Source organism: Cyphomyrmex costatus, unplaced genomic scaffold (assembly GCF_001594065.2).
Source record: "Cyphomyrmex costatus isolate MS0001 unplaced genomic scaffold, Ccosl1.0 scaffold254, whole genome shotgun sequence".
NCBI classification, from domain to species: Eukaryota; Metazoa; Arthropoda; class Insecta; order Hymenoptera; family Formicidae; genus Cyphomyrmex; species Cyphomyrmex costatus.
Window position 1 is genome coordinate 1,197,150 of NW_017276629.1, and position 25,319 is coordinate 1,222,468.

General features: G+C 35.9%; 1 protein-coding gene across 9 annotated transcripts in view; it reads right to left on the reverse strand.

Moving 5' to 3' along the window:
• dlg1 (MAGUK family member discs large 1) overlaps positions 1-25,319 on the reverse strand; it is a 540,434-nt gene that overhangs the window by 209,780 nt on the left and 305,335 nt on the right. For all 9 annotated transcript variants that reach the window (XM_018540590.1, XM_018540588.1, XM_018540591.1 and 6 more), the window contains one exon: positions 846-950. In XM_018540590.1, the coding sequence (XP_018396092.1) occupies positions 846-950 (105 nt within the window). The remainder of the gene's footprint in view (positions 1-845; positions 951-25,319) is intronic.

Below are 25,319 nucleotides of genomic sequence, written 5' to 3' on the forward strand. Positions count from 1 at the left end.
TAAACCTAAAATTAATTGTACCTCTCAAACATCAGATAATTACTATAGAAATGAGCTGAAGAAATATACGCCGGGAGATTATTTTAATTTTTATCAATTTACAAATATATTGTTATAATTGTTATTTAATTCTTTTTTCAGAATGCTTTATAAGGAAAACATTTATTTTTCATAAGATATATTTTTTGTGGCACGTTCGAATTCCCCGTCCCGTATATCATTCTATTCTTGGTTAACATTCGATGAACAACAAGGATAAAATAATAGGATACAGGTAGGGAATCTGAATGTATAGCTTTGGAAATCGCGTTATCGACGAGGCCTCGGAGATGGTTTGAGACTATGAATAGAATTCTAGGTTGTGCTGCCACGAATATTTCGAACGAACAAGTTGGTAAGCCAGGGATCTTCCCAGATATATTCAACTATAGAAAACGGGCTTACCATCGCAAGCCTGCGAATAATCATTACCAAGCTATGCGTCTCAAGTACGAATAATGATTGAACCATTTCTTCACATGCATATCGATCGATACATCTATACATTAGAATTTCACGAAATACAAAAGACAATTATAACTTCTAATAATAATAAACTCATTATTGATTAAATTCATCAGCCTTAAAATTAGTATATAACGTTTCAAAATAAAAAGAACAGATTTTTAAATATTTTATAGGAAAAGATTAAAACTAAATATATTCGTTAATATCGTATTATAGTTGCTACAAGATTTTCTCACTGTTCTCATAAAACAGGTTTTAATTTGCAATGACAGTACACGTCACGGAAGCAAATTTAAAAATCTGCAATCTATTTTTGCAAAATATGCACGTTTACGAACCTGAGTTTCATCTAGATTGGAGCCTGGAACATCAGGACTGGCCGATCTGCGGCCATAAATATTCGACAGAGTCTGGGTCAACGGCAAGGCGGAGGCTGGACCATCCTGAAACGATCACATCATCTGAAAAACATACCATCGTCGACGAGGAAAACGCGTATTGTCGAATGGCAATCCCTTTCGAATCTTTTTTTTTTCACGTCAGTCGAATATCAATACATAGTTTTCTCAAAAGTATTTCCTTTTTTTTTTTTTTTAGATATTATTACTGCATGTAAATTCAGAATCATATAGAAATATTAGACTGTCATGATATTGCATGTAAGAATATTAAAAATATTATTATATTATATTAATAACGCCGTAATATCAATAAACTATTACAAATATGAATCAGTAAACAATGCCATGTGAGATTATTGTTGCTTTCGCTCTTCAAGCACTCACGTGCGATAGTTCAGATAAAACATTTTTGAAGAATAATAAAGTTTACAAAAAATAGTAGAAATCTTTGAAAATTTTTTTGAGAGTACCGAGTAGTTCTGAGTTGCGTTTCTTATAGTACTTGACGAGTTCTATCGAAAACTGTAAGGTGAAAAAGCGATTGGATCAACGGTTTGCAAGATACAGCGACATTTGTCAGAAGATCAACAATTTTTAGACTATATCTCGGAAACCATTGGTCCAATCGCTTTGAGCCCTCATACTTTTCGATAGAATTCGCCGAGAACTGTCCAGAACTCCGAACAGAACTACTCGGTACTCCCAAAAAATTTTCTGACGTGGAACTTAGAAAAAAATTTTTGGTCAAAAATTTTTTGGGAGTACCGAGTAGTTCTGATCGGAATTCTGGACAGTTCTCGGCGAGTTCTGTCGAAAAGTATCAGGGCTTAAAGCGATTGGACCAACGGTTTGCAAGATACAGTGAAATTTGTCAGAAGATCAACAATTTTTAGAGTATATCTCGGAAACCGTCCAGTCGCTTTTTTACCTTACAGTTTTCGATAGAACTCGTCGAGAACTGTCCAGAACTCCGAACAGAACTACTCGGTACTCCCAAAAAATTTTTGACCCAAAATTTTTTTCTAAGTCCCACGTCGATAAATTTTTTAGGAGTTCCGAGGAGTTTTGATCGGAGTTCTGGACAGTTCTCGGCGAGTTCTGTCGAAAAGTATCAGGGCTCAAAGCGATTGGACCAACGGTTTCCGAGATATACTCTAAAAATTGTTGATCTTCTGACAAATGTCGCTGTATCTTGCAAACCGTTGGTCCAATCGCTTTTTCACCTTACAGTTTTCGATAGAACTCGTCGAGTACTATAAGAAACGCTACTCAGAACTACTCGGTACTCTCAAAAAAATTTTCAAAGATTTCCACTATTTTTTTTAAACTTTATTATATTTCAAAAATGTTTTTTATGTATCAAGAACTCTAGGTATTCACAAAATAGTTCTGTTAAGCTGATCAGAACTATGCGACCTTGAATTTCGTTAAAAAGTTAGCACCCCATTTTTAAAAAATTATTAAAAAATGATTATTAAGCGCATATGTCATTAAAAATCATAGAGAACTCTTCGTATCGTCAAAAAGAAGCAGGAATTATCATCAGAACTATTGTATCTAAAAATTAATTTTTCAAAAATTTTTAATTTTTTTTTTATTATTCGAAAATTTTTTTTACATATCAGGAACTCTAGGCAATCGCAAATTGAAGCTATTATTAAGCCGCTCAGAATTATTCCACCTCGAAATTCGATAAAAAGTTAGGACCCCATTTTTAAAAAATGTAAAAAAAATGTTTATTGAGCGGAACTCTTGTTATTAACTATAGGGAACTCTTCGACTCGTCAAAAGGAAGTGGGAACTCTAATAAGAACTCCTGAGTACTATAGTTGGGGTGCTAACTTACATACCCTAGATATTCGTTGTTGTAGCAACTTTGATGTACATCTACGCTCAAACAGTAAACACATTGTATCTGGGATATCAGGTTTCTTAACACCGACCCGAAGAGCTCGGCGTGGAAATCGATCGCGACATTTCTGCCATTGGATGAAAAGTAGATGAATAAAGAAAATAAAGTCGCAAGTTGCAAGGTCAATTACGTGGCTGAACTGCAACCGAGTTGACTGACCTCGCATGCGCGTACAATGGTGGAGCGCTAAACGAACCGAACAGAATTATTCATAGCTTCCAGTGCTTTTATCTCCGCCGAGGCGCGCCTTCATCAAACGCGTATAGTCATTCTCGAAATTCATTCGCTATAGGTCAAAACGTCTCCTGATGATCTATAACCACCTACAATCGCACTTATTATTTACAGCCGTCGGCGGGATAACGAACGCCGCAATTTACTTTAAAAGGTGGAGTACTTAGAATTATTGCAACAAGAAAAGAATAACGCAACAGATGCTGGATATATTTAGAAATATATCCATTCTCGAGAATATTTAATCGCTTGTCGAGATAGTACGCAACAATTGAACAGACTGTTGATTCGCTAATGACATCGATATAGTATTCAGGAAAGAAAGTAATTATTTATCGGAGTGAAAACTACATGAGTAACGAAGCTTGACGTTACGGATACACAGAAAAGAGATTGGAAGTTTTGCAGTCCGATACAGTCGATTGAATTCGCATCACTCGCATTCACGACAATCGTGAGAAATAGAACGTTACCTTAACAATGTGAATACTACCGAAATGGCGTTAATAAACGTCCTGTCCTTTCCTGGACAGTTCCAGTATCGCATGGGCAATAAAATGAAACTAGACTGTGTATGTATATATTTACACGGAGATATGACTTGGCTCATATTCCCGCAGCTCTCAAAGACGAAACGCATCAGATAAAATTGAGAAGTAAAGTAGCGTGCACTAATATTTTATGTTCTCTCAGGTGCATTCTCGTATGTCACAGCGGTATACATACCCAGCAATGTAAATAGTTTTACTTTTGCCAAGCGAGATCAATCTTGCTATTGCATGCGCCCGTGAGCAATTCCAGAATCTAATCTACTCTCTTCTCTCGGGTCAAATGCCGCACATGGAATAGTATTATGTAGCTTTTAATGTTTAAAAAATGCTGTAACGTTCCTCTTACGACATTTGTTTTACAAGCGACATGTTTTATATAATATCGTTTTCCCTTTCTAATTTTCTTTACGAAATACCTGTTCCACTTCTTTTTCGCGTGACGCGAGTGAAATTCCAGAATGTGTATCGTAGCTCTTTATTCTGCACAAAATACAATGCACACCATAGTTTTTTAACGTTGTACCAAAATTGCGTAGAATTGGTTTACCGAGATGGAAATAGAATATCTTTCTCCGTGCGCGCATTCACGTCGTAATAAAATTTTTTCTCTATTTGGATTCGCGTGATTATTCTCCTCTTGTAACCGGATTAATTTATTGTTGCTGAGTATAACGAGAGATAGGTTGCCGGGTTTGAGCGTAAACTTTCGAAAAAGCCGAGTACTTGTACTTCCTCGCCGTGTTAGAAATTCGAATCTGTGCTGTGGAAGGAGCTATAGTCCAGGATTAATCCAAGAGTGCGTTGGATGTGTTCGTGCAGTTGTTTATAACTCTGCCCGTAATGCACGTAAAGGATAATGGTATGCGTCGAACATGAGCGTAGCGAAGTGCGCTTTCGATTACCTGCGGGTGCTTCTCTCCCGTACGATTTTATGACGTCGCAATATGCATCGCTCTGATAATAGAGAGTAATCCTCCGGCGACGCATTCCACGGCTGTACGGCCGACTGAATATCGTATCGCGCTTCGGCCGATTTTGTGATGAAAATCTATACCGATACCGTCGATCATTACCGCTGGTCGCGTTTTGGAAACTACCAGCGTTGCCACCAAAAGCCAGCGGTATTCAACCGAATATGGTATACGATATAGTCAGCGGACGAACATTTCGGAAGTTCGGCATTTACCTCGGCGTGGTAAATCCCTATCAGAGTATCCCGCCCGGCATCGTTTGTTATATTTAACGCGTCGTTTTTGAACAAATCTAAAAAAAAATCGATCGAAAATTGTGCTATTTTTGTGAACGGAACGGTCATCGACGGCTGCAGGGATATACTATTTTACTTGAAATTTGTTGCCTTTCTCGCGTGTATTTACCCTTTCGCGTTTATTCACGACGTACGGGTTGTTTGCGGCATATAAATGTTTATTCACAGTTCAAACATTTCTATACGCGCGTGTAATACTGTATCCGATATATATCGGTTCGTAAGGTGGCGTTTGACTTACCGATAGACCGCTACGGTGCAAACGTACGTCACGTCTGACCATAACGCGGACATAACTACTGGCGGCCGCGACACGTCGAGTTACGACCAGGCGACAACTGCGTGACAGTGGCTGAACCGACGGGATGCGTTTACGACACTCTGTCCGACATGATACGCAATTAAAACGTTGTGCACGAAGCACAAAGCTATGACAAACGTTCTGTTGAAAAAATGCGCGGGCAATGCGTATAAGATAATAATAACGTGTTGAATTTAGAGTGGCTTGATAACGTTAATTTGCTCCAGATTGATCGAGAACACTCGGTTGAAAATCAATTGAAATTTGTAGTATTAGATCGCTGCGGTGTAATGACATTTATGACTGACTTCACATAAATTAATTATTCTCATAGGAAAATTGATTGTTATGAGCGTGAAAATCTCACATTACAGTGAGCGTTGCATTAGCGGATGTATGTTTTCATTTATTAATTAGTACCATGCTCTCTAGTTAGTAATGCAAATTGTTAGTCGATCAATAATTACACTACAAAAATAGCTCCCGACTTTTTCCCAAAATTAATGAGTTTATCATTCACAGCTAATACTACAAGTAGTTGTATTTTTTATGCAGTCGTATATTAAATTAATTATACTTTTCATATACGAGCTTTCATATATAAACTTGATATTGACTTAATTTAATTAAAATAGAATTAAAGTTAAGTCGTTTCCTGTTATATTTTAATTAAATACGTAATCTCTTCAAAGTAAGTATCTAAAAACTGTACTTTTAATTTTTTCAGTATACATTAACACTGTACGTTAAATACATGCTAAATTCTTTAAAACTATATATGCTGGTTAGAGAAAAAATTAATTTGTTGAGAGTTTTATGACGTATATAGTCGGATTTTGAGTATAAAAATGAAGCTAGTGTATACAGTAAATATAAGATGTGATGTTACTTAAGATTAATATTAACGAAAACTTCGTTTTATATATAAAACAATTAAGAGATCGTAAGATATGGTAAAATAATTCTCGCAAACTCGTGAAATAATATAGTTCAGTCGTATTGTAGAATTGTATGGTGCGACACGACTATAACTATTGGCACCTAACTTGATCGCTTCGGTTTGACCGCAAAGCGACGGTGTGTCCATTCGCCTTGCCAATACCAACCAGACCAAAGATATCGCTATTGTGGAACTAGAGAGTGTGCTTGGCGACGAAAACGCGACATCGCGTTTCCAATAATCCGCCGCCGTTGATCTCACGTTGTCGAAATACATGGCGAACACCATAGAAACTTGGCGCGATTGCCACGCTATAAAGGATATTTCGCACGTACAGCCCCCTAATCGCGAAGAGAACGTGATAAGAGATTTCGTATTAGATTAGGTGCGTAACGTAATTTATAGGCAGAATGCAGTAACGATCGTACGAGAAGAAGCTCGGGAATCTGCAGCAACAAAGATTGGAGCTGCTCTGTCAAGAAGGGAACTTGTTGGTAGGGTGATGAATGGACAGATTTTTTGCGGCGATCTCTTTCTTTCGACTGTACTCGATATATTCCGCGATCATTGTATCGATATCGCGGTCCGATGCAAAAAGAATTCGTCGAATCGGAAGATTTAACTTTCCTTCGTATTTCCTACGAGTGTCGCGCTGTCTCTCTCTTTCTCTCTCTCTCTCTCTCTCTCTCTCTCTCTCTCTCCCCCTCCCCCTCTCTTTTTCTCACGAGAAAGTGGGAAGAAAACAGGGAAAGGAAAACATTCCGGTCTGCGCATTGCGGATTTAAAGCACGTATCCTATTCCTGCGAAGCAATGTATATATGTATATACATATACCATATATATATGCCCATATTATATATTATACATTGTATAAATAGATGCACATATATATGTATACATACATGTATATCACATTCGATAACTCTATCAAACTTAGTACGACTTGCGATAGTCACGCAGGAGGCATTCGAATGCTGTTTCTCTCAATCTAGCCTTTCTTATTCCCGGATAACATGGATTTTGTTCTCGATAATGCGGACGCTTATCGCTTCCAACGCTGCCGCTGGCGTGTGGATTATCGCCGTTTGTCTGGATTTTAACGCGGATACAAACACCTGCACCTTCGAGACAGAAGGATATAATCGACATATTCCTTCTGTCCCCCTTCCTTTTTGTTATGTGTTTTATAATATATAAGTTAAAATAACATGAACCGTAAATTCTAGTTTTGTATGCTTTTCTGGAAATCTTATAATATTTTTCCGCACAAGTTGAATCTGAACCATATTAATAGTTCCCCATAAAAATCATCAATACCGTACTAGATTCAATTTTCTAAAGTACTTTCTGTGATTCCGGTAATCGACATTTTGCCGATCAATATATTTCTAAAGTGATCCCAATGTCAATTTTACGAGGATATTTTTCTCCGTGATTTCAGATTGTTGCAGTAAAAGTTTTAGATTCTCCTATTTTTAATTGCATCAAATATTTACAATGCGTGTACAAAAGCAATAGTCCAAGTTATACCGCGTGGATTTCCAATTCCATGGTCCAAAAATAATAGTTGAGTTACTGCGGATATTTTTTTAATTTTTTATTTGAGAGAAAAATATTCGCATGACCAGTAGCTTTTATCAATTTTTGCGTTTAAAAACGAATAACTGATGTGTCCGTTCTCTACGCAATATGCAAAAGTAATCCTCAATTTTGCTGGATTTTAAAAACGAGATGAACATCTTATAAATGTTATGAAAAGAAAACACATATGACAAAACTAAATTAATTTTGCAGCGTGAAGTTCTTATAACTTTTGTAATTTTTGCTTAATGAAATGAAAACATTTGTTTTAAAAAGCTTATTTTAAAATACTTTTCTATGATATATCTGGAAAAAGTACGATGGCGTACTTATACTTCTTTCCTCTTTCTTTTCACAAAAGAACATACAAAAAATATTTTTTATATTCATTTTACTGGTATTATTATCTTAAATTCTTGTGATAATTTTTTTTAATCGAACAAACAATACGTTCAATGTGATCAAATTCTTGTCAAACGTTTTAATGTCGGATTAATCTACTTTTAAACTAGATTTCATTAAGAAATTGATTAAAATTGGGAATTCTTTGTTCCCTATAAAGTAACTACGATTTCTATACGTTTAATCGTATTAAAGATTCCGTCTCGTTATCATGATAGTGAGAAGGTTTAGGAACGTTGGTTCCATTTGTCGATTTGGAACGAAAGGTAAATTGGAAAGCTTTCAGAATAGAAGTCTGCTCTTTTACGAAAACGAAAGCTTGTCGTCTTCCCTCAATTGTTTGCTAAAGGACTTCTATATGCATTTGTATTTTATATATGTTGTATTTTACATCAAGATTTACATACAGAATTGGAAACGTTACTTCATAAAAGTAATATGTTATTACCGTTACTTAGAAAATAACGATCATAATTTTCCAACGTACATTAAATATTTTTATTAACTGTTTTTAAACATTAATCGTTATTATTATGCATTTAAATATTAATCGTTATTATTATGCATTTAAATATTAATCGTTATTATAATGCAATAGTCACTGCCAATACTGAAAAATAGTTCATGTTACTACAAATTTTCGGTATTGATTATCGGAATAGACCTTAGGATATGAAGTATAAAACGTATTTTGATATTTAAATTTCTATTGCGTATGTAAATGTACTTAAATATGTGTATCTTGGTATATATTAATAATCATACGAAATAAAATATGAATGCGTTGCACGTGTATCCGTATACTTCAATTTCGTGTAACATTATATTGGAATACACGGATATATAAGTGCCTTTCAGACCGTGTATTTCGATACACGTGTTCTCGTATTTCAGTTCCCGTCTACCTGTGTATATGTGTGTGTATTAAAAATTACACGGTTTATAATACGGATATATTAATTACACGTGTATATCCAATACACGTTCAAAATTATTATAACATATGCTGTAACATATTTATGTGCATAATTTATGTTTATTGCAGATATCTTGTTAAGTAAATGACGAGTGTATAAAATTAAACACTTCAGTTTTATCATCTATGGAAAATATTAAGTGTATATATTTATAATAAAAAGTATTTTATTAAACTCCAGCGAATCGTTTATACATGTAATAGCCATTAGATATGCTTAAAAACTTTTTCTGCGTTCCATTATGGTTTACAATAAATGATAGTTCGTAATATCGACTATCGTAAGTAAATTAAAGGTTATGTATGTTAAAAAAATAAAGTAAAATAAAATAATATAAAAAGTTTTTCTTGATATACCATGTCTTAACCATGTAACTTTCAAATTAGTGATCCTATCAGAGTACTGAACGGACAATGTACAAGTAATAGCTTCAACAAATAGCTATAAATGGACTCGCGAGCATTTCGGTTATCTAATACTTACAGAAGCGATAGCCGAAATGGGATTCTTGGTGTAACTTCATGTTCCCGGACATAACTCGGCTATCGAACGACCACATTCTCTCCCCCCGAGGCAGCGACACGTCGATAGTACCGGTGAGAGTACACGGCTTTACACACAGCAAGCAGTGTGGGCAACGCGGATACTGTCGTTGAAACTAATTTCGTCGGATAGCACCGGAGGTTATCGCACGATGTCGATGACGCTCTCCTAGAAGGGTGCAGTAACAGTTTTATCGCGAAACGTGAAAGGCGAGAGTTTCAAGCAACTGAACTAGATGGGGAATGAAATATCGTTTCTTCGCCGCAAAGTGTTCCGCGACCATTGAGGATACCGTAATACTTGAGATATTGCTCCATTCGTATCATCGGTGTTATTATTTAACTGTTCCCTACGATGACACAGAATGGAATGACGCGTAATCCTTGCGGATCAAATTTCTTATTTGTTCGATCTAACGGGGATCGCTTCCACTTAAATGGATAGAAAAATATTCGTGATATCAGTGGTGGATATTATATTTAATGTTGTCATAGTTATAAGATATTTTGTTTAAAATGCTCATGGAAGTATCGTAGTTTACATTGTAACACTAGTTTTTTCTTAATCAAAATGTCGGCGAAATACTATTGCTGATTAATTTTAATATACCTTCAGATTCGTTAATTTTTCTCTAAAGGATGAACGTGATCCGTGTGTTTTCAACAGAAATAGGGGCAGGGGTTCATCTGCTGTTATAAACACTTTCTCTGACTATATATGGCAGGTCGCTTTTTCATTGATAACGCCTTCCTGAGGGCCTTTTGCGTGACCAATATACACGTTTTCACAAGAGTTCTTTTATTGTATATTGTGTGTGTGTGTGTGTGTGTGTGTGTGTGTGTGTGTTGACGAATCGTTTTCAAAATAGTACTGGGCATGTATCTGGTATCACTACGAGCACCTCGCGACCTTGCGAGCGTCTGTTTCGTTTATTTTTCAAGGCTCAAACACTATCCGACTATTAATTCCGTTTTCTTCAAAAACTACAGTTTTCAATTTTTATAAAAAAATATATAAACAATATAAAAAATATATAAATGCGATGTATGCAAGTGCTGAAAATATTCAAAATAACAGATGGACTTCTATGCAAAACATACTTATCAGTGTCCATTTTTTTTTTACAAAGAAATCAACAAATCTAGAAGTATAATATATTGAAATTAATGGTAGTGCAATTTTTTATATATTTTAAACAATATTAGAATTTAATTTATCTTGTTTATATACGCGACAAAGTTTCAGAATATCTATATATCGTTCGAGAGTGTAATAATACTGAGAAAATTTTAATTAACAGTGACAAGTATTGACAAGTAAAATTCTCGTTAGCATAAAATGAATGGTGGAACGACTGTGCACAGTGGAATCAATCGCGACATGGAGATCTGAATTTCTCGCGTCATACCTCGATCGTCATTAGAGAAAATAGATCGCGCTTTCTTTATGGACATCGTATTGTTCAGATGCTTTAATTGGCCGTAAAAAGGAGAAGTTCGGCCGTTAAAGATATCTCGCGGTGCTTAACAATAACGCGATAACAAGGCCCGCGGGCCTTTGGGAAGTCGCGAGAAACGAAAAGGCGCGTAGTGTTCGGACGCTAAGGCCATTGAATATGGGGCTTAATAAAAGCACGCATAAATATTAGGAGGTCTAATACCAGCCACGCTCGGGAACCCAGCCGGTGGCTGATAATGAGGTCGTTATTTTACGGAATATATATATGTTAGCTACGTATACACGTACACACACATACATATGTTTCTCTCTCTCTCTCTCTCTCTCTCTCTCTCTCTCTCTCTCTCTCTTTCTCTCTTTTCGTCGTGTCGCTTTTCTCGCCTAAGTCACCGTAATAACTCCCCGCCGGCAATGGAGTGCGTCTCTTTTCGCGCCATGTTTCTCCTCCGTGTTCTTATACGATGTATACAGCTACCATGCTGTAATTACGGCCTCATGGGACGTACCGTTGTCCCTGCAGCTCGTACCATCACCGCTTGTGCGAAATATAGAGAGAGCGGTGTAATGCGCGGGTGAAAAATAGAGGCACTCAAACGAAACAATTTGCAGATTTCTAAAATATATTTTATACGCTTGTTTAGCAAAAAGATTTGTTTTCTGACAATATAAAAGAAGAACATCTCCTTGTGTATAACAGGAGTTATTATAGGTATAATCTGGATTAATTTAATCTTCTAAGAACAATAGATTTTATTGTAAACACTTAAACAAAGAAATCTTGATTTTCGTCAAACATCAACGTTTTAAATCTTGGGTAAAGAATCATTTTACATCTTAAATTGAATATAATATTTGAAACAAAAATTAATTGTAGCAAGAGTATTCATAAATGTGTTCTGAAACATTTTGGAAGTTGCATTAATACTTTAACCGATATTATCGGGAATATTATCAGGTGGTGTTAACGAGCGAACTTTAGTAAACTTTTGAAGCGCATTGCTCATCAAAAGTTTCTTAGTGATATATCATGCTGCCTGTAATTACGTGTTTATATACATAGATATGTATACATATCTACGGTATTTTCACATTTCGAATTGATAATGTTACTACGCTAGCAATACAAAAGATTTTAATTTCAAATAGATTTGAAAGAATCACTGATAGATTAGATGACAGTTTTTATTTTTTATTACAAGCCTTTTTTCAATAAGCTCTAAAATTTCTGTAAACTCCAATATAAATAGCCTTTTCAAATAGATGATTCATGCAATAAGCATTCATGTGCTGTATTCAACGCGCATAATTTTCCAATAATTAAAATGTGCCGTTATTGCATCGCAAGAGAAACATTGTATATAAGAGTCGTAGACGCATTAGTGACGAATATTAATGATCAGTATTAACGAGCAAAACCGAGTTGCCACGGGGTACTCTCTTGTCGCGGTATTCGACTTCCCTCGTAATGATACTTCCTTGCCCTGTGCACTAATTACGCGCTTAGGGCATAATCCCGTGCTCTTTGCACGAGGAAACGAGAATATATATCATGCTAGACACTCGTATAGTACTCGGACAACGGAACTCCGAAAGCTGATATAAGCGTCTATAATTATGAATCAAGTTTCCCTGTATTATGTTCTCAGTTTATCATATTGCTTAAATATAAATGTATTTTCTTGGTGTAACGTATAGAATAACTATGTCACGTATCATTTTTCACCTGGCGATTTGAGCTTTTGTAATACTTAAAAAATTTACACGAGCTTATCAAAAGCGCGCGACAGATATCTATGTATGTACCTATGTCTCTCTGTTTTATTCGCACGTAATTGTTACATCTTGTATCCGAATATGCTAGCTTTCTTAATCGGGAGCAAGGCTCTTACCTTCTCGTCACTTAGCCAAAGCAGAAGCGATCGATAGGACGTAACACGTAACGCACGAGTACCTACCATGGGTGGGTCATGCAATTAACTCCGAGTACTGAATTTCGCGACGCCCAGGACATCGATCTAGATTACAATTGTCGGCGTACTAAGCTTCATTCACGACGAGCCGGTATTACGTATAAATAGATGTAATCCATACTGATTGGCAGCTCCGAAGTAAAGCTCGTATTTATGACTGCAGCTCATCGCTCTGATGTTTATCTGCGATTAAGTTGATTATAAAGGAGATATCTAATCCCCGCCATTGGGACACTTTGAGCAAGACTCCGTGCGAGCCATGGGGAATGCCAACAGTCTCGCCCGGAACGTTCTATGTTCCATTTCTGCGCTTAATGCAATATCGATGTCAAGCGTATAATAGGGGAGGTCCTGCTTTCATTCCTCGTACTTGAATCACTATTACCAGAATCCGCTGGAAATTTTTCGTAATGGATATTCTTGCTCGCGTGCCAAAGATGAAATATTCTAAAATCGAAATAACGCGTAACGTTCTTAATTGATCATTCTCGTGGTGAACGGGACACGTCGCGTCGTGCAAATGGGAGCGAGGCGCAAAAAGAAGCGTGTGATTTCGCCGTGACGAAGCTGAAATACATTTTGCGATCACAAGATTGGCTGATACGCGAATTACACAACCTTTTTCCAAAGTGCCAGTGGGATACGATAGGTTTATAGGTCTATCGATCGAGCAGCCAACCGCCGCGCCGCCCGGCGACCGCAATATAGGCCGGAGATTTAGGACGTTAACCTTTACTGCATCTAGCGCGATGCACAAGGTGCAACTGAAAATACTCGGTAGAAAGTACGAGCATTTATCTTCTTAAAAAAGTTACCTCGGATACTTGTGCTAACTTATAGAAAAAAAAGCTGATAATGTGGGGGCCTTTCTTTAGTTCTCGTAATTTTTTTATTTTTCAATTATAATCAAGTCAATAATATCGTAAATTGTTAATCTAAATTTAATATAAAACACGCTTGAAATGATTAAGATTATTCATAAAATGGAAAAAATTGTTTTATAAATAAAAAGAGATGTTATGCATGGGTAACTGAATGAAATGAGTCTATTTGAACTTTCCCATAAAGTCCGAATAATTTGAATTCCTAGAAAATTCTGAATGTAGGAGATATTTTCAAAGAATTTTCAAACGTTTTCAAGTTATATTTGAACGTCTTACATAATTATTTTTCTAATTCAACGTAATTTATTTTCAGATCTGTATTCTGCTTAATTTTTACATATTTGAATTTAACACAACCGTTCGTTCTGCGTATTATATATTCGCATACCGATCATTGAAAGCATGTTTAATTTCAGTAATAAAGTTTAATCGCGATTTAATTAAATTTTATTAGTATTAATCTATGCAGAAAATTTACATGTTACCGAACATCGTGTGTCTACCTATAGATATGTACATTTTAATGCTATAGTTTATATAGGACATACGAATCCAATTTTCACTAATAATAATGAATAAAGAAACAAATGCTCCCTCGATGAGTGTTACTCGCAATGTGGAGTACGTCACGGTAAAGCTGTCGTGACGAGTTTCGTGGCTACGCTTGTCGGTTCTCTTGTTATTCCACCCGTTCCCGCAAGCTTTGTAAGCTGATGAAAGGAAATCACGCACCGGCACGTGACCGGATATAGCCGGGTCCGGGCGAAGTGCATTGTTAACACCAGGCTCGTGCCTGTTACGCAGCTTCCGGTCTCAAAGCGGGATGCAACCTTCCCCCGTCATCCCTCGGGTGTGTGGCTCGGATTTCATCCCCGCGCATTCGCACATTTTCGCGTCGCGGTTATGCGACCGCGCGCAATCCGCGTCAAAAGGCCATCGAACGAATAAGTCAATAAATTGTTTTGTAACTTCGAAAGCTCGACTCTATCGTTCGAAACCCCGGCCGATTACAATTCATTGCGCTGCGGTTTGTGAATAGCGTTTGACTTCCCTGCCTCTCAACTGCTACAGCAGAATGGAATTTCGTACATCACTCCAAGACGCGTAAACGTGCATTTCTGTCTTAACGTTCGGCAATATAGCGTCGAATAAAGTTTATGTCATGAATTGCAAGCATAGTACGACAAGTAGAGTGCAATATCATCAATAGGAGCTCACTTACTTGAAGTACCGTTCGAAGATATCCACGTAAAAAGGTTCCTCAATGGTCTTCGAAAAAGGACTCTCCGACAATTTCTAAATATCATGATCTCATTTCAGAAATGAGAAGCGCTTCCGAGACGTTTATTTTTCACCGAGCACACTCTTGACTTTCCACCACTTTCCACGCGCTCAACACTCGCTTGCCGCCAGCCGCCATAACTCTCTCTCCGATCCGCGCGCCCGCTTCTGGCTCCTTTCCGAATTTTTACCCAAGTTATCGATCGCGCGTATCTCGATCTCCTTACTTATCGCGCGTACAATTTTTCAAACAGTATTAAAATAAAAAAGGCTTTATAATGCTTATCAAATAAAATATGCTTCTTAATCTAACTATCCTACATGTATATATTATGTAGTTACAAAAGAATAATTTTCTTCGTAATAATATTATCCTTTAAAAAAAAAAAATCTAACAAAGCGTATCAGTGAAATTTTTCTATTTTTGCGAGACAAAAAAGTTCACAATTATGTAAAAATTTTTTCAACGTAGTTATTTCATGTCTAAAAAATATATGAAAATTTTGGTCGATTGATTACATTCAGCCGTTTTCAGGCTTCGTAAATACGTGTACGGTGCATTCGAGAAATGTCAGGTACTGATTGTTGTTCAATTTGAAAACCCATTCGAATCTATATGCTATCGTCGAGAGTGGAAGACGACGACGGTAGAATGGAACTGTCGAGTTCCGGCAATCGTGGTAGTTGCGAGCAACTACAGTTGCGACTATAAGCGAAGTTTACGATGCGGGACTATTTTGTGGGAAAATTCTAAGTACCAGCAATTGTACTTGACGCGTAATTACGCGTAAGACAGAGAAGCTCAACCACGAATTGTACACATATGTATATATGTAACTAGTAATAATTTTTCTTATACATAATTCTTTTTCTTTCTGAATGACTGTTTAAGAAACATGAATCTTTAAACAAATCTGTGTTTGGATACAAGTTATATATTGAGAAAAATATTTCAATTAAATTATAACAAAATGGATCGACAAGAGTAGCATTTTGAGGAGACTAAATAGAACTTTTGTTATAATTATAAAACTACCCCCTCCCCAATATTAGTACAGTTAATCGAAACATTTTTTTCAGTGTAATGGACGGTTTTGCTGAAGTATCTAACAGTTTATAGTTAGATATTGAAAATAATTTTGCTTAAATCTAATTGTTGGAATGTTATTGCAGTATTCTGCATCATGTTTGATATTCCTATGTATAATTATTTTGATAGTCTAACAAAATGATTTTCAAATCTAGCTGAATTTTTAGATATTTTAGCAAAATAGTTCTTCCCATATGGTCTAATACGATACTAAATATACTTCATAATGGTCGAAATCGGCGATAATGTCGAGTCGCATTTCGAGCAAGGACATAAACAGCCAGTCAATGTGGTGTAGGTTGCCCCGTCATAAAGCTAATAGTCTCTATCCTGGTATACGCGCCGATGAACATGAAATCTGGCGAGCGATGAACGCGAGCATCATATCTTGCGTGCATGTGCGATGATGCAGCTGCGTCGCGTGCAGTCAACGATCGTCAACAGATGACCAAGGTTTGTGAATAAAGCGCGAGTGTCTGGTATTCATTGCAACGGCAGGTTGGAATATTTCTGAACGTATGGCGTGGAAAGACAGTGAGATACGAGCAGCGTGCGGCTGCGCCGCTGAATCGTGCGAGATCTCGATTTATCATGTGCGACCAGTCGGCGACGTATGGACCGCTCTATCTAGTATATCTCACCACTGCGATTTAATAACACGCGAGATGTAACGCGGCCGTCACGACAGCTCGACATTAAGCGTGCGGCGTTTTACTCCGCGGTTTTCAAGTTTGGACTGCCAAGTCGAGAAGTCGCTTTATCACTGACCATCAATTCATTACAATTATGAAGCGGAAAATGGTTATCAAACGCACGATTGGAACGATGTATACCGCCAAAAATATTTACCGAGGTATTAGCAGCGTTCGGAAAAAATTATAAAAATATCGTACACCCTCTCTAGTGAAATATATCGTAGTAAAATAAAATACATTTCGATTTAACCAATATATATCTCTATTCGCGCAAATATAGATAAATTGACAGATATTTGCTGTAATTTGTCAAAAGATTTATTTTATTATTTTTTTCATATTGATAGTCACTGTGTGATTTATACAAAATATTTTTTATTTAAACTAAAAAATTAAATCAATTTTCGAATACTCAATTTCAAAATAGAGTTAAAAATTTGAACCATAAAAAAGAGAATTCGCAATTGATTAATTCAATGTTCGAAGTTTGCTGTGCTCTCAGAAAGTCTTATTGAATCGTGATTCTCCTTGTCGCACGACAATCAAAGCAAGAGCGGTTTCAATCATGAAATTCTGTAGAAATTGTGTGGCCCAAGTCCACCGGACGCTGGATAACGAGATTGGCTAGCTGTACCGGCGTGTTCGCAGTTCGGAACGGCGGTTAGCATCGGCAGCGGACTTCAAAGCGGAACAAATCCCTTGGAAGTTCCTGTAGAAACCTACTGAACTGCTGCATAGTTATGCACGAGAGTCCGGTACGACTCCCAAGACTCAACCGTTTGCATACGTGCGAGTTATAATGAAACAAAACACAACTATCAATTGGGTCCTAGAATAGTACGTTTCATCGCGAATGCACATTTGAGATACGTCTATACATTAACGTGTTTTATTATTCATTCAATATTGAAAGATGTTTTAAATACCTACAATTTTTTCTAGTCAATCAGTGATGAGATTCGAAAGAATTTTGAGATTAAAAGGGAAAATCAAATTAATTCATCTTAAAAATGGGCTGAGAAATGTTCAACATAAATGAGTGAAGAAGGCCATATTCAGCCAAGGCAGATCTTATAAGGAAAGGTATCTTAAGTGTCCATCTCCAATTTTGGATAAATTAAATATATTGTTTCTTAAACAAAACTAAAAGAGGTACATATTTTTTTATACGTGTTTTTTCTATTTCTTAGAATTTTAACAACATTTGCTTCGAAATTTTGGTTTAAAGAACAACGTATTTAAAGCTCATCAAAACCAATATTTCGACATCTTTTCTTATTAGTGACTAATATACGTAACATTTTTGTGTACATTTTTATAAATTCTAATTCAAACAAATCCTTACATATTGCAAAATGTTAACGGGGCACACAGAATGTGCTGATTACAATTTTTTTAATCACCAAGTATTAATACTTTTTTTTAATTATGTAACACGACATGTTGTAGTAATTAAAATGTGCGATCAGATCTGTGTGTGTGTGTGTGTGTAAACGAAATCCGAAATTCGTGGAATTAATCTGGTACGAGGCTTAAATTCCACGATTATAATTAGAGATCGAGATTCGGTTCAATTTGAGTAAACCCATCAATTAGGACGACGTAAATAATTTCTTGTAAAACTTGCTTTTGATTTGTGTGGAAGTGATATTGCGTCCATCGCATAGATGATCGCGTGATTCAAAACAGATATTTTATTCAGCGATCGTTTTGCATACGACGTCAACATTGTTTTTTTCTGTTAAGTTTGATCGCTAACATAGAATTTCGTCTCTAAATTTCCGCATTATCGTAGCAAACATGCATTCTGCGGATGTGGACTTGAATAAATAATCCTTAAATCATGCTCTGACTTAAGAGCTATTTACGAAAGTACACGTATTCTGAAGTTACAGATACTTGAACTACAGGTAAAGCCAGTTTTCCGACAGATTACACTAAGGGACACTTCGACCAACTCCGAGTAACTTTAATCGATTAATTCGATAGGCAGATTACTTAAAACAACATCTCTAATATACAGTTCGTTGTTTTCAATCTTTCTTCAATATATTATATTATATAATTCTATGAATTAATTTGATATTGATAATTTTCATATTACTTAATAAAATAGTATTGATTAAGATATTCGAAATTATGGTCGAAAGAAAAATGGCCTTTAAACGCATTGTGATAAGCAATCGATGATTATTATCGTAAAGTCAGAAAAAAATTCGTCCAAAAAATATAAAATGATTTATATGGAGCATTTAATCAATTAAAAATTATTTTTTAGAACACACAATCATTTCGCAATCTAAAAAGAGTTTGTGATCTAAGTCTTGAGTTGGTAAGCTAAGAAATATATTTGCTGAAAGCGAACACTAATAATTCGATGTTAGACCGTTGCGTACTAAATTAATGGTCTATATACAAAGGCATTTTGCTAATAAGAAGCTGCGTCAAGGGGTGGATCTCGAAGTAATTTTGCAAATAACTTGGTTAAACAAGCGTCAGCACCACGGAAGAGACTATGCGCAAAGTTTATGTTAGAAGTGTAGGCTCTTGAGCTGGCGGTTATCGATCTGTGGATACAAGGTGGATTAAGGTGTACCGTAGTGGGTAATTAGTTCAGTCGGGTCGTCAGTCGGCGGTTTCAAACGGCTTAAATGTGCAGTGGCCACTTGCGCGTTTTGCTCGAGGCACGCCCTCTCGTCGGGTCATCAATCAGCAGGTAACTAAACGCGATATAACCCCGCTTTTGACCCACGATAAGGATGACGTCTCGTTATACATATAGCAACTACGCTAACGCGTCACACCTTCATAAGGACTTTGATATGATCCTTGTCCGCCTCTTGGTGTCCTTCTTCTTAGTGCGCGATCCTGCATCGTGAATTATCATTAACGTGACAACTTACTCCTAGAGTAACGTCTCCTAGACATAACCGTCTAATGACCGCATTTCTTAAAGCCATTTGCTAGTCTCATTAATTTTTTATACATGGTTTTAAAAAATTCCTAATTATACAAAACGCAAAATTAATTAAGTCACAGTCGTGATTTAAATTAATACTTAAGAATTAGGATTGCCGTGATTCTATCTTCTGCCAAAGGGATAACTGTGCATAGAAATACACAATATCATTACTGCTATATCCGTATCACTCACAGTCATAAATCATTCCGAGTAACGAGGCAAATTTCAACAGCTTGAAGAACTTTCAGCACCTTCAGCTAAACGCTTGAATTTCGAAGGGTGATTTCTTTTGTCGCAAGAGTTGCTAAACAGGGAGGGAAGTACTATCCAAGTTTCTCCTATCGCAGTCGACTACTTCGGTTAGATGCGTGTACTCATCCAGGAAGAAGTCCTCGAGATACGCTCCAGGGTAGTCGGTGTAAAACATAGTCGTGAAACTACACTCTCACATGCAGTAAGGAAGTTATTGACGTTTCTACCGGAGAAAGTTCTTGAGTCAGTTTCTCCTTCCTCCACTTTTCCTTATTTTTATCTTTATCGAGTAAATATGTTTGATATTAGATTCAAAATACTCGATCTCTCTCTTTCTGTATAAATAATAGCGCAGATAACATAAAATATGAGAGAGGTTAATAATCAATATTCATTTCATGATTAATAATGAAAGCACCTATATTTTTTATATCAAGTGTAAATCAAATATTTCGAAATTTTGAATTATCGCTATTTAAATGTTATATAGTTTGTTATGTCCGTATTATCTAAATTTAATGTTCAAAATCTATCCAGTAACGATCACTTTACGTTATGAGTTCACTATCGACTCAAGTTCCCAAAGCGGTCGGTGAACTTGGTGTAATGTCTTTACGAGACTAATGCGGTAGCGGTGTAACGCGTGTCATTGTTAAACTATTCCACACGAACTAGCTAACTCGAGGAGCGGCTAATCAGATTGAAATTCAACCGGAGATAATATTGTATGGTCTCCAAGTTAGTTCTAATTTAGCCTTTCAACGGAACCGTCGAGCGCGAAGCGTCCTTTCATAACCTCGCAAAATCGCGCACGTTGAATTATATGACATTTTTCATTATAAGCGAACATAAAGAAAAATTCATCTACTGCGCTTAGTTGTGACGTGAATACGAATGATATTGTCGTAATGATAATTATACCTGCTGGAGCGCGCAATAAGATTTGATTAGCGCTATCATTGCACGATTCGTAATTATATGGCAGTAATTCTGTTAGTAATAATAACAACTTCCGTAAAGCAAACGAGAAACAGTCTCGTTAAATACGTGTAGTTGTCCTGCACAAAATGTCCTGTCTCCGCGATGAATTCTCGGGTTAAATGAAGCTTCTCGGGTTGCTCCCATTTTCCAGCAACATCCGGATAATGGTGAGTATTTTCGATATCCGTGATAAGCGCAATTTGCTCGTCTAACCCATCGGTTGATTCCATTCGACGATCGGCGTCCTCCTCTCCGCCCCCCCCACCACGGTTGATTATTCAGCTCGCTCAGAACGCTGCTAGGCGTTACGTTCGTCTATTCGGAAGTCATTATCGATCCATGAATCTTTCACTTAGCAACGAGCGGAATATGCTTCGCTGCATGCGATGATGCGCGCACCGGGTGCCGTACATCAATTACCGTGTAATCAAAAGTTACGCGCCGTCCGTTACGCTACTTCCAAGCTCCGACATCAATTGCATTATCACACACAGTGCGCATAATCGCGATTAACGTTGTGCAAAATAATATCCACATCATCTAAGTTCAATTGTGAATTGTACAGCCTTGACAATTTAGTATTATAATAGAATTTTCGTCTTGTCTGAGACATCGGATATATGTGCATATTCAGAGAATCTCTAATCTGAATTTAATATAATAATTCTCCATCACGAGAAATATTTAGGACGAAAAGAAAGAAAATATGATAAACTTGAACTAAAAGAAGAAAAAAGATTCTAATGTACGTACCAATTACGCATAGCGAATACATCGGTTTGTGTGTCTTCATTTTATGACAGATGCCAAGTAGACCGTGTCAATGTTAAACGCGTCGCTGACGGATTTAACGTCTTACATCGTCAGCGCTAATGCATCACAAGTGCAGGCTGTCGATAGGCGAAATTACGCCAGGATCGTCGCGATTAATTTACGACGGTGTGATAGTGGTATGCATGGATACCGGCGAATACCGGATTTGCTGGAACACACGACAAGCGATATCCCAAATTATGGACATCGCAAATCAAATTGCGCCGCCGCCGCGCGTATTTTCGCGCTCGGTGTTTTTCATTTCGTTCGTACAATAAATTCACGAGGTGCCGCGTCAATAAACAATTTACGCGGCCATTGCATTCGACATAGGATGCGTGATGGTGCGCCGTATTATCTATAATGTGTAAACAGCGTGTCGGATGTTATTTATTCTGCCTCGAACGTTTTTAACATGCGCGAATTACAAGTGAACAACTGCCTGTAACGCTTACGTTTACTGTTTACTTGTGACACGCGATATAGGTATGCAGTCTGATATGTTTAATAATCGCGTTAATTAAATCTGGGACAAATCCCAGGTAATCGATTGTGCTAAATTCGTGGGCGCTCACAATATCGCTTGCAGCTCAGTGAACTAATATACTAAAAATTTTCCATTCCACCTGGAGGAAAAAGGATTCGAGTTTACTCCGCACGCAGTTAACGAAAAAAACTTTTATTTAACGAATCTGTCGAAACCGACGGGTAAAGCTATACACATATCGTATTTTTACTCAACTAGCTTTCTCGCAACGAGTTCCGGCTTCGTTGGCTAAACTCTCTCTTTTTGTATAATCGTTTTGACGGACAATTCGCGAAAGAGAGTATTTTGATTCCGGTCTACTTATTTATCAGAGTTCGAGCGCGCGGAAGTTTCGACGTTCCATACTCGATGCTGTAAAATAGCTAACCGAAGCACTTGGGCGATGGGAAAATCGCGACGGTTTCGAACTCGGGCAATAACCCATGTCGAAATGGGCACGTTTCGAGAAATAGAACTTTCACGAGGAATGCGACGTGGGGTTAACCGCTCTTTCCCTCGGGAGAGGTAAAGTTTCCAGGCTAGATCGAGCGCCTTAATAGAGCGGAAAATCTTGCTGGTTTGTCAGAGTAAAAGTTTAATTCGATCACATCTAGCTGATCGATCAATGAACTTGAGAGCCCCTATCGAAATATCAAGCCATTAAATAAAAGAAAATTAGAAACGTATATATAAGCATATAGTTAAGCTTGATTAATTACTCTCAATAGACAAGTTTCTCCTGCAAGAAAATATCAATGATAAAATATATTATTGTATTAAAAATTAATTTATTACAAAGAAAATCAGGTTTAATACAAATTTATTAACTGTCACATATATCAAAGATTAAGTTCGAATTAAATAGAATAGTTGCTAAATGGAAATTTAATTGCTACGAATATCGAAATATTTAATTTGAGGTACGCGATAACTATAATTCATATTTAATTAATTAATATTATATTAAAATATATATAATCGAACCGCGAGCTTAATTTAAATAACCATTTAAATTGTGCACAGATGCACAGACAGTTGTGTGTTCATTTAAGTTATATTCTTCAAAAATTAAATTCATCGTTTCTATTTCTCCCTTTTCTAAAATATTAAAATATTTAAAATATTTTTGAAATTATAAAAAGTATTACGTTGTTGAAATAGATACTGCTTAGTGCAAATTCAAATTTTTTGGCGTGTCACTTCACGGTGCTTTAATGAATTCTATTTGCATATTCTTTTTTTGTACAAATCTTTTATTCTCTGTACTTGCTTGCTAACTTCTGAAGAATACATTTTTTACATTGTAAGAAAATTTAACTAAGTTGTTATTTTTTATTCTCTTACACACTCCATCCTGTATAACTACAAATTTTATTAATATTCAAATTCAAAATCAACTATGTAAATATAAATAATGTAAATGAATTTAATTACGTTATATCATATTTTATTGTAACATATTTCCAATTATTCCTCGTTATCGCATGTAGTTGCAGTAATGCAATATACGAAGAGATTGTCTCAATATTTAAAATATGTATTACCGCAACATACAAATTTCCACATTTGTATATATTCGTATAAACAATTAATTTGTATTTATGTCGAGTATTTCTGTGCAACAATATAATATTAAATAATGCTACTACATTCTCGTATGGTTGTCTGTTTTCTAATTCAACAATTCCTCAATATTCCTCAACTATTGTTATGGAATAGAAGTTTTAACGACTAGTGGAGCGAGAAGTGAGAATATTAAAGCTCGGCATACTAGTACAAAGCATTTTCACTAAATGGCGGATATATTTATGACTGGTTTCGCCATAATTCCCAGCGATCGGTGTCGAAAGTTGGTGAAAATTTCGTGGAGTCCATCGTACAGAAAATCGTCGTAATTAACTCGAGAATAGTCATCTAAAGTGTTTTTATACTCCAGTGGCGGAAAAATGCGATTTATTGTAAAGTGGATATTGTTTAATTTATTGTATATTCTTTCCTTTTTTTAGTGTAACTTTACTTCTTTTTAATAACTATTATTTACGAAACTATAAAAACGCAATTTCGCCGACAATCCAATTAAAAAGCATTTTATTAATTAACATCTTTATTTTTTAGATGCTGTAATAATAATCTACTTAACAAGCTTACTTCGTTTATGACATACATTTGTTTGGTTTTCATTTACTTTTCTTAGAAAATTATAAGTAAATACATATGCGTTATATTCTCAAATACTAATAAACCATATGTTGCAAAAGAATCAATAATATATGTTGTTAAAAATAAAAAAGTTTTTAATTGGAATAAAAAATATTTCTAATGATCGTTTATGTAAAAAAAAATGACAAGTCCTAGATTAGCGTGTGGCTATGTTAATTATGTCAGTTATACGACACAAAAAATATAAAATGAAACAGTGTAATTATGTGATAAGAATATAAGAGAATCAATATTCCCTATCACTAGAGGTCACTATAGAGATAAATTGTATTTAAATTTAAAAATATATTATAGAAATTATATCTATATTAATATAATTTTCCATCATTTATACATTACTTGTATACCTGATACCTATGTGATATTAATTAAAAACTGTGTTAATTTTAATAATTGCATTCGCAATTTATATAATCACTTGCCATTGGAGACTTAACTTTCCAGTAGTATTAAATATCTATCCGCGTATTTCTATACATATATTGCATGATTAATTATGCGGATATTCATGTAATATCGATAGTTTTCCAAAGTCTGTCGCAGAAAATAATCACTGATCGCGTTTTTCAT